Genomic DNA, 10,402 nt, shown 5'->3' on the forward strand with positions numbered 1-10,402 from the left:
AAGCAAATCTTGGAATTTGCTTTACAGCATCTTTAAATACGAGACAGACAATAAAACCAGTCGCTCACTTCCCTGCAGACTCTTACTGACCAAAGAGGCTGCACCTCTCAGAGTTTGTGACCCCGGATCATGTGACACCCCAGGGCCAAGGACTGAACAAAGACCCCAGACTGTCTGATGACCTCAGCATCATGTTCGAGTTTTTAGTGATTTGAAGTCTTTTTGTTGATATTGAGGTTCATATTGTGCATTTAACAGATAAACCAGTCAAAGTTAGAAATAAACTCCTGATCAGCTGTTTTATAAGAGCGAGTCAGCAGAAAGATATTTATACCGAGAACCTACGAAGCTTTTTGTCCTAGTTTTTTTTTTTTAAATCACAAGCTTTCAATTATTTTAATATTTCATACAAGATCATTTGACTCAAAGTGCAGCTGATTGGATATTTCCTTCTAATCATCAACATATTGTTCTTGAACAGTTTAATTCACCTTCACACAGAAGAGCACAAACAGAACATGTCTCAACGTTTATAATAAAAACGAATTAAACACATTATAAACATCAAAACAGCAGAATGTGATCCAGTCTTTTATTTAATATATTGATTTTTGTCGTTATAATCAGATCATTTTAAAGTGCACTTCTTTAAGAATCTATTTAATCAGAAATAGAAGAATCAGCAGAGATCAATATTTCCCGGCTGCTGATTGGAGGCGAGGATCATTGATCACCGAGACACAGATCGCTCTGTGGAGACGTCTCTGCTCTCTTTGTACGCCACCAACCGCTCACGAAACTCGTGGAGGAAGTTGTACTGCTGCAGGAGAAAAAAACAAAACATGTCAGTAACAATTAAAACAGAAAATATAATTTTGATTTGACAGGTTTCAGCACAGAAACAATAAACACAGGAAGGTTTTACAAAAATGTTTGAATGACACAAAACTTTTGTAAATATGGGGAATTAATCATTTTTACTGTTCTTAACTGTTAAAGAAATAATCACAAACAACAAAATGCACCTTTGAAAACTGGGACAACCCGGATCCGAGTTTCCACATCAGAATAATAAAAAGCTGAAAGGTGAAACCACTGTGTTTCTGTCTTATTGTGAAAGAGTGATGGAATTAATGGAGTCCAATGGTAAAAAGGTTTCAAAACAAAAGTTTTAAAACAGCGAAATGTTCCTTTAAACCCTCCAGAGAGAGGAGGAAGAGGAGTCTGGCCTCTCACCTTCACCGTCTGTATGGCTCCTCCTCCTCGGTGCTCCCGCAGGATTTCGATGGCTTTGTTTGGCGTCATGGTTACAGAGAGCAGCAGCAGGAGACAGGCGGCGACTGAAAGGCAGGAAACAGCCATGCGTTACAGCTCTGATGCTACATACAACACAGATCACACGGGACGACTTTCAAAGTAAAAGCAGAACTCTCTTACTTAGTGCAGATCGTCCCAGGCCTCCATAGCAGCTGAAAGGGGAGAGATACAAAATCCCATCAAACACATGACTAAAGAGGAACGGTTGTGTAATGAGAGATGTCCCGGGGACGCGAAGAGATGTCATCTGTGTTAATGTGTTAAGTGCCATGAAATAACCTGTGTTGTGATTTGGTGCAATATAAATAAAATTGAATTGAAACTCTCCCTTCCTGTTTATATTTTTTAGCCCTGATGCAATTTCTTTTTATTTTTTTTAAATTATTATTATTTTAATTGTGATGATGTGACTCACTGGATGAGCGTGGTCCGGTTGTTCTCCAGGCTGAGCTGCAGCTCCTCCAGGATCTGGCAGCACTGCTCCAGCTGGGGAGCGTCTCCGTCGGGGAAGGGCGTGTGGTGGACGCTGAAGCCCTGCTGCTGGTACACCTCCAGCAGGGAGGGAACCCGGTACTTATTCAGCTCTCCCCTGGTGCACAAAACAAACACGTCCTGCACGCCCTGGTTCTGCAGCTCCTCTGTGGACAACACAGGAAGTCGACAAAAATAAGAGTCGCCTGCACATTTTAATGTCAGACCAGGAAGTTGAAAGGGTTTTACTCTGGTGGGAAACAGTTGATTATTAGCTGGTCAAGATGTGTGTCACCTGGTTAGAAGAACAATCTATACGCTAAAAAACAAACTACTTATAAAGAAAAACAACACAGTGAAGTTTTAAGTTCATGTTTCAGCTGGATGTGAATTTAATTTTATCCAAACATTTGGATATTAAAAATCAGCTCAGAACAACATCAGACTTCTGTCACATTATAAATGAATCTTTTTATATACGCGTTAAACACAGACAGGTGTTCTGAGATAACTTTACAGCAGCAGATTCAGGAACTCACATCCTGTAAAGTAAATCTCAATGTTTAAATTAGATACTAAGGTGTGTTTGTATAAACTAACGTGAACTTCCAGAAGAACTGAGTTTGTCTTACCGACGTCTCTTTGCAGGTTCCTGCGGATGTCTTTATATTTACAACCTGAAGTCAAGAGAAAGTGAATGAAATGGAGGATTTTATATCATATTCATATTTTATTAAAAACCTTACAAACTAAAGTAAACTGTAAATAAAATAAAGTGTGACTCTACCTGGCAGAGCACAGATTCCAAGAAACTGTGAGCACTCGATTGCAGACAGCGGCAACCTGAACGCAAAAAAAATAAAACATACTGAATATTAACAATCTTATATGTCTTTTACATTATTAGAATTAAAAACTGTTGTGTATTCAGAAACAAACCTCCAGAAACCTACCAGGAGATGTGGAAGGGAGTCAGCGGCTCCTCTCCGACCTCCTCGTCATCAGAGGAAGAATCAAACTCACTCGTCCCCATTTCTTCAAAACCTGCGGGCGGCAGCGAGTTTTAATTTCAGCACTTTCTCTTCAATACCTGTCGTTTTATTTATTTTATTAATGACAATAATATTCAGAACATCAGTAATATTTCAGACTTTGAAAATGCTTTGTTTTTGTCCCTGTAGTGTGGACACAGTGATCTTCACTATAAGACCACAACATGTCACATCTCAGACTAAAACTGAAGTTTTCTGGGATGGATTATTTTATTTATTTTAATGCAGGTTTAAAGTCTCTGAGGTTTAACTGAACACATATTACTTTGGAAGTTATTGGCAGTGATATAAAGTGTAAGAAATGCTTCTATTGTTGGAGTTCTAACTTGACAAAAAGGCAGTATTTATCCATGACGTCATTATAATGTGAAGGCCTCATTTTACTGTGCTGTAGAACATATGATTTTGCACAAAAAAAATGCTAACATGGTCTTTAAATGAGGCTACACACCAACATGTCAGCTGTAAATTAAACATTATACACTCTGACTATTATACTATATTATAAAGTTAATAAAAACATATTAAACTTCCATTAAACCCGCGAATTATGTGAAATAATAAACAGTAATCTCAGAACTGATGAGCAGACTGCTAACATTAGCTACGCAGCTAATTTGTTACAAACGGAGAATAAAAGAGGCAATATTCAACAAAACTTTTATCTAAAAGTCACTTGGAAAGAATAAAGAGCCGTGTGTCTTTCCGGAGGATCATACAAGTGGATAAAAACACAGAAAATACGTGTAGTTCTCGTTGTTCCTCACCAGCCTCGCTCTTTCACCGCTGCTGTTTTGACAGCTCTGTCAGCAGCAGCTGCGATTTGAAAACGCCATGAAGACAGCAACCAATCAGATTCGAGCACCGACCATGAGCCACGCCCCACGGCATAACAAACCTGACAATATACGCTCAATTTGTTCTACGGCGTCAACAAGGCGGGCGGAGTGAAGCGGATACTCGGCGACAACGTCCCTGAAACTTGGAAACATTCTACAAAAAACAAATAATCGTGAATTTGATTGATGTTTATGACAGAAACTGCGTGTTTGATTATCTTTAACCTCTTTAAATCGGTAAAATAATTTATCAGCCGCCAGACTCCGGTTATAAAAGTCAAACAACAGCAAATTACCACCAATAGAATTAAACAGGCTATAAATTAAAAATGGTGAGTAAATATGTAAATATTTACATATGGTTTACTACAGTGATATATATATTTTGTTTAGTATTGTGCACACAACACTGCTGGATATCACTTTTACCAAAAATGATTTGCACAATTAATTTCTATAGCCAAAAGTATTGTATTTTTTTTATTATTTTAAAAGAACAGCTGTTTTTTTATTTTTTATTTTTTATTTTTAATCTTAAATCAGATCTTATTGTTTCAGTCATCATTTTTAAATCGTGTTTTGTTTCATTTCGATGTGAACTACATAAAGACAGTAAGACAGTGAATGCACCCCTCAGTGTGCAGCGTGTGCACGGTGCCTCCTCAGTGAATGACAGCGCTGCTCTCAGAGCGTCATGCAGGACATCTGCTGTCTGCAGAGCAGCACAGAGAACAACACGAGGCTCCACCGACCAAGTTTCACCTCGGAGGTGCAAACCGGGAGAAAACAGGAATTTAAAGGATTTAAGTAGTCACTGCATCTTTTTCAGATGCGAGGAGAAATACTGCTGAATACCTTCAACTAAGGTGAGCTGCTTTCACACCGTCTTCTTCAACAATCAGTCTTTTCTTTTTTTTTCTTCTTTTTTTTTGTGGATTGTTGGATATTTGGACTCATTATAACATTATAATTATGTCTGGGAATAATATCAGATGTTTTTAAGTGGCAGGAATGTAAATCAGTCTGCAGCAAAATTATGATTTCTACACATTTTATCAAATAGAAGCTTAAATACATTTTTCTGGTTTATTTTCCATTTAAAATGTAAATATTCTGCCTTTTTTCTCCGTGTTTGTGTTCTGCTGATCCTTGGCCTGTCCTTCTGTCAGCAGCAGAGTGGTAAGGAGGGATCTTGGCTCCTGCAGCCGTTTCCCCTGCAGGGCTGAGCTCTTTGGCTGCCTCAACACTTCCTTAGCAGAGGGGGCTGCTGGCAGGACGACATCTGAGCAGGTAGCCGACAAATACGTCCTCAAATCAGGTTTCTGACGCTCCTCTCACTCATCTGGTGAACTTCATTCTAGATATGATGTAAATGTATATTTCGTATAACCTGTGTGCATCTATTCAGAGAGGTCTGCTGCCACATCTCGTCTATGTTTGGAGGATTCTGGTTTCTCTCTGCAACGATCAGATCGTACCGGCTGAAGTTGGTACACATTAACCAGCGAGTGTTTGCCAACTGGCTTGTTTGTGTGTCTGCAGGTGATGAAGCCTCAGGAGGCCGAGCTCGTCTCGGAGATCTCCAAGGTATTCTGCACCTTCACTAATCAGCGGCCTGCTTTTAAACTCTGAGCTGTAAATGAGCAGCAGAGAGAGAATGGAGTCCCACCAGACGCTCCTGTTCTAATGTTTTCCTCCCTGCAGCTGCAGAGCATGGTCTCCGAGCTGAGGACGGGCTTCACCAGTGCTCTGCGGGAGCTCAGTCAGATCCAACATGGAGACACGTACCTGAGGGAGGAGCTGGAGGAGAACCGGAGGAGCTGCCAGAAGAAGGCTCTGCGGCTGGAGGTGCTGGTGGAGGCACTGAGGGTGAGACGGACCCAAATACACAAACCGCTGTCACACACCGCCTCTCAGAGGTTCCTGGAGGACGTCATGTTGGTGTAACAGAGTCTCTGAGAAATAAAGTGTGTGTGTGTGTGTGTGTGTGTGTGTGTGTGTGTGTGTGTGTGTGTGTGTGTGTGTGTGTGTGTGATCCTGCAGGAGGAGCTGGGGGTGATGAGTCTTCAGGTCGTGCAGCTGTCCAGCAGCAGTGTTCGACCTCAGCAGGATGCAAAGAGCTGCACATGTAAACAAAGAGACAGGTAACAAAAAACAACACAGTGTGTAACAGTGTGCAGATGCATCCTGGTGTTGTTGAGAACCTGACGTGTGTCCTGCAGTGGTGATGCAGCGGTTGCAGCGATGTCATCATCGGCCGGTGGACATCCTCCCTGCGAGTGTTCTTCTTCTTCTCCTTCTGCTGCTGCTGGTCTGTCCAGAGGGAAGCTGCTCCTCCACTGCTTCCTGCAAGGACTCAAAGCTGGACTGAATGAAGGCACAGGTGAGCTCTGACATCACAGGGGACACGCACACACACACACACACACACGCGAGGACACAGTTTTCCTGTTACTTTCTGCAGTATGACGCCTGTCCCGTCTCGTCTCCAGACGCTCGTCATCAGGTGGCGATGCAGCTGCTCCACTCGGAGTGGGAGTACGTGTCCACCTTAAACCAGCTGTACAACACGTACCAGAGTCCCGCAGCTCTCCAGATGAGGGCGGAGCCTCAGTGAGTGTGTGTGTACCCCCACACCTGTTCACAGCTCTACATGTTTTCCTGCATGGTGTCAGAGAGAATGTTTGTGTTGTTGATCCAGTCAGACATACCTGAAGTTGGTGGAGCAGCTGCAGCAGAGACACGTGGCGTTCAGGAACACGCTGCAGGAGAGGCTGTCGGCCGAACACTGGAAGTCTCTGGTGGGAGACATCCTGGTGCAGCTCATCGGACACAACGACGTAAGACACGCCTCTTTTTAGAAGGTCAGCATGTCTCCTGAACGCAGAGGGACGGTGTCTCATGTGTCCTCCGTCTGCTCGTCCAGACAGCTTTCTCAGACATGTACGTGGGATACACGACCACGCTGGCCTCCTTCATCCAGCTGGAGTTCAACCGGCTCAACCAGAAGAGCCACAAGCTGCAGGTACGACGCCATCTCTCATCTTTCCGAAAGGAGTGTGTCCGAGAGCGGAGATGCTGATGTGTGTGTGTGTGTGTGTGGGTGTGTGTGTGTGTGTCCACAGGGAGGACAGGTAGAGAAGGAGGAGATGAAGCTGCTCTCATCGCTGTTGGCGCCCGTTGCTCGTCTCCACGGTTACCTGAGTCACATCCAGGTGAGTCGGCAGCCTCAGACTCTCTGAAACGATGCTCTCCGGACATTTTAAATAAAGTTATCAGGTGACTCAGCGATGACCTTCACGTTCCTCCAGAACCTGCTGCAGTGGACCAGAAAAGAACATCCGGACTGCAGCCTCCTGCTGGGAACCGAGCGGGCGCTGAGGAGCATCCTGACCCGCTGCCATGTGATCCTGGAGGAGGAGGTCCGCTGGGAGGAGGAGGAGGAGGGGCAAAGGTGAGGAGGAAGAGGAGGACGAGGAGGACGAGACATGATGACATCAGATTATTAATTTATACAGCTGATATAAACCTAATCTTCTGATCCTGATTCTAAAAACATCCTCTGAGGGTCTAAAGTCAAACATTAACTTCTATATTTGATGAAGTTATTGATCTGCTGACGGTCCGATCACCTTCAGTGCTCCTGATCCAGCTGGTCCAGTTTCCTCAGAGTGTTTCAGAACTCCAGGTTCTTCGCTTCAGAACCTTCAGTCTTTAACGGTGCAGAGAAAGAACCTCTGTTCAGAACAAAAGCAAACTTATTTCTCTCAGTTCTGATGTTTCCTACCAGCTGATCCAACGGCTGATTAATCGCCTGTTGGATCAGCTGATTAGTCGATCAGATCCACGTGAGTGTCGTCTGAAGGCTGCTTCAGTGGAAGGAAACAACTGAAGGAACTCTGACCTCTGAAGAGGAGTGACCCTGATCAATGCAGCTGATCTGATTCAGTTTGATTCATCAATATGAAAGATTTCTTCATTTTACAGCGTTTCTGAACCCTCAAACTTTCTGTTTATTTGTTGACACATTTTCTGGTTCATAAGATTGAGATTTATTGTGAAAATCTCTTTGTGGATCATTAACAGTTTAAATTTTTTTAAATGAACATCAGCTGCTCTGATGCTGCAGCCGGTACATCTTCTACAACCTGCTGCAGCAGGAGTCATCAGACCAGAGAGTCCCATCAGACCAGAGAGTCTCATCCGAGGGGGGAGGAGTCTCATCCCACGGGGGAGGAGTCTCACCTTGCAGCCCAGAGGTTAGCGTTGCCCCCTCCTGGCGTTTAAACTCAGAAGTTTCAGCAAGATTAACCTGTAAAAAAGTGGATTTTTGTGCATGTTTTTACACATAAATTTAAAAGACTCCCCGGCTGACAGCGTCCCTGAGACATGTCCCCCGTCCGTCCCTCTGGCTTCCTGGGACTGATTTTGTCTCCTCCCCCAGCAGAGACGGCGTCCGCCTCACCAACGGGGTGGACGGCTGCCACTCGATGCGCCTCGAGTGCTGGTCCTGCAGCCCGGTGAGGAGGAAGGGGGCGGCCCCGAACCAGCCCGCCCATGACTGTGGCCATGCCTACTGCTCCCTGCTGACCCCAGAAGCCGCAGGATGGGGCGAGAACAGCGACTCGGGTCAGGGCACCTTCAGCCAGCTCACCGGGAAGGATGCTCCGCCCACCAACCACAGCCTGGAGGACGGGGAGACGGACCCCGATGACACCTCCGCCTTTGACTACTCCTCCGTCACCTCCTGCAGCCCTGACGGCACCCTACAGAGGGAGGCGCTGGGCAGCCACAGCGGGGGGGAGGAGGAGGAGGACAGCCAGGTACCGGTTCTGTTGAAGCCGTCGTACAGCCAGCAGCCCAAAGAGAGCCCTAGAGAACGGACTGTGTGTGTGAGGTGGCAGATCCCCCGACTGACCCCCCACCCGCCCCTTAGGAAGCCCGCCAGACCCTACCAGGACGGGCCAGCACCGTGCCTCGTCTCCTCCTACGGGTCGAGGCTGGTCAGCGTCAGGAGAGGGTCGCCGCCGCTCCATCCCAAGAGTGCCTTCAGGCCCATCTGGGACGACCCATCCAAACAGGTACCTTGTGTGTCAGTGAAACATCCTGTTTGAACAAAGATTCTTTTCAAATCTGTTTGAACTCTGGCGCCTCCCGGTGGTGAACAGATGCAGCAAGTCTGTGAGATAAAAATTCTACATGCAGCAGCTTTAATGTGTTTTTGAACCAGAACCATCTCTGAGATTATGTAATAATAGAAGTAAAAAGATATAAAAGTATCATTTATTATAATTGATGATAAAGTACTGCTCATAATAAAATAACAACCACCTTCATAACAAAGATGTCCTGTGATCACCTCCTCCGTCCCTGCTCCTCTGGACCTCTCCGTCCTCCAGGCCGATGCAGCTCCAGAGAAGGACAGCCGACCGGGCTTCGTCCCGATCCGACCCAACTTCCAGAACTTCCCCCCGAGCAGAGAGAGTCTGAGGTAACGCTGAAGCTGCATCATCAGTCCGAGTGTAAAATTTGATCAATAACCTTCACCTACTGCTCCTCAGCGTGTTCCGACCTGGCCCGGCCCAGCAGAGAGGGAATCATGCAGCCTCAGGAGGGGGAGGGGGAGGGGGAGGAGGGGTGTGGGACGACAGCGAGGACAGTGAGGGACCCTGCAGCACCGTGTGACCTACTCCATCCTCTTACGTCCTCCCCGGAGACGAGTCTCATCACAGACTGCTGCACACAGAACATGACGTGTGAACCAGGAAGTGAGACAGGAAGTGCCCGACAGACAGGAAGCTCCTGAACCCTCCAGGAGCCTGGAACAGGAGGCGGTCGTGGTTTCATGTTTCAGATGTTTGAAACGTTGACATGATGGACAGTTTGAGGACAGGTCCAGTTAATGAGCAGCATGATCCAGATGTTCACTTCCTGTTCTCCAGATGTTTTCACAACAGCTGAAACTGTATGAACATATTTCTAAAGACAGGAACAGTTTTACTTTAGAGGATCAATGTGATGATATTCAGAAGGTCTTCATCACGTCTCTGTAATCAGCTCCTTAACAAGCTCTTTAACGAGCTACAGGTTAGCTTAGCTTAGCACAAAGGCTAGGATATTTCTAAGATATTTAAATATTTCAGGGTTTCTCTGGTTGCTGACAGGATCTGGTTCTGTTCAACTACACTTGCATTTCATGTCATTTATTGACTTTTATCTTTATAATATTTATCTAAAAACCTAGTAAAACATCTCAGTGCTCGGTGCTGTGAGGGCACGTCTCTGTCCTGTGATGAATACATGTTTGTAAGAGATGAAGGACAGTTGGACTTCTCAGCAGGAGTCTTCAGGATCACTGAGGGTCCACGAGCCAGCTCCTGAATCACACATTCAGGAATAAAAGGTTGAAGTGAATAAAATAATTTTTTCACAGATCTTCAGTCTCCTTCTCTTCTTCCTCCTCTCTTCTTCCACTTCTCTTCCCATCTTCTTCCTCTCCTCCTCTTCTTTCTTCCGCTCCTCTTCCCCTTCCTCTCCCACTCCTCTTTTTCCTCTCCTCCTCCAAACATGACACCAGATGATGTATATATAGTCAATAAAGAGAACAGGTGAAGTATTCTTCAGTATAAAATAGGAGGTGATTTATTATTAATCTCATCAGACCGTTAATACAAAGCAGTTAAAAGGCCACAAACCATCAAACTAACTGTTACAGCGCCACCT

General features: G+C 45.1%; 2 protein-coding genes across 4 annotated transcripts; one reads left to right on the top strand and one right to left on the bottom strand.

The window, feature by feature from the left end:
• Positions 1–517: 517 nt before the first annotated feature.
• cdkn3 (cyclin dependent kinase inhibitor 3) lies at positions 518–3,660 on the bottom strand. Its single transcript, XM_069160464.1, has 8 exons — positions 3,608–3,660; positions 2,742–2,832; positions 2,576–2,631; positions 2,421–2,465; positions 1,733–1,955; positions 1,438–1,469; positions 1,237–1,340; positions 518–820 (listed from the first exon to the last, which is right to left on the bottom strand). Exons 2-8 carry the CDS (start codon positions 2,819–2,821, stop codon positions 731–733), a joined length of 630 nt encoding a protein of 209 aa, XP_069016565.1. The 5' UTR covers positions 2,822–2,832; positions 3,608–3,660; the 3' UTR covers positions 518–730.
• Positions 3,661–4,351: 691 nt separating this feature from the next.
• Positions 4,352–10,113, top strand: LOC138204952 (rho guanine nucleotide exchange factor 33). Of its 3 annotated transcripts, none has more exons than XM_069160529.1 (15): positions 4,352–4,545; positions 4,849–4,969; positions 5,222–5,266; positions 5,384–5,548; positions 5,723–5,823; positions 5,902–6,062; positions 6,172–6,292; positions 6,381–6,519; positions 6,606–6,704; positions 6,805–6,894; positions 6,991–7,133; positions 7,792–7,938; positions 8,124–8,760; positions 9,079–9,170; positions 9,241–10,113. In XM_069160529.1, the coding sequence occupies exons 3-15, from the start codon at positions 5,225–5,227 to the stop codon at positions 9,362–9,364; spliced, it is 2,061 nt and encodes a 686-aa protein (XP_069016630.1). In that variant the 5' UTR covers positions 4,352–4,545; positions 4,849–4,969; positions 5,222–5,224; the 3' UTR covers positions 9,365–10,113. The 3 variants fall into 3 exon arrangements, with proteins under 3 accessions (XP_069016630.1, XP_069016629.1, XP_069016631.1); XM_069160528.1 differs by having other exon boundaries at positions 4,852–4,969; XM_069160530.1 differs by having other exon boundaries at positions 4,852–4,969; positions 8,127–8,760.
• The last annotated feature ends 289 nt before the right edge of the window (positions 10,114–10,402 follow it).

The sequence above is a fragment of the Embiotoca jacksoni genome, unplaced genomic scaffold, assembly GCF_022577435.1.
Source record: "Embiotoca jacksoni isolate LCO1_2020_lvr unplaced genomic scaffold, fEmbJac1.0.p SCAF_27, whole genome shotgun sequence".
In the NCBI taxonomy this organism is placed as follows: domain Eukaryota; kingdom Metazoa; phylum Chordata; class Actinopteri; family Embiotocidae; genus Embiotoca; species Embiotoca jacksoni.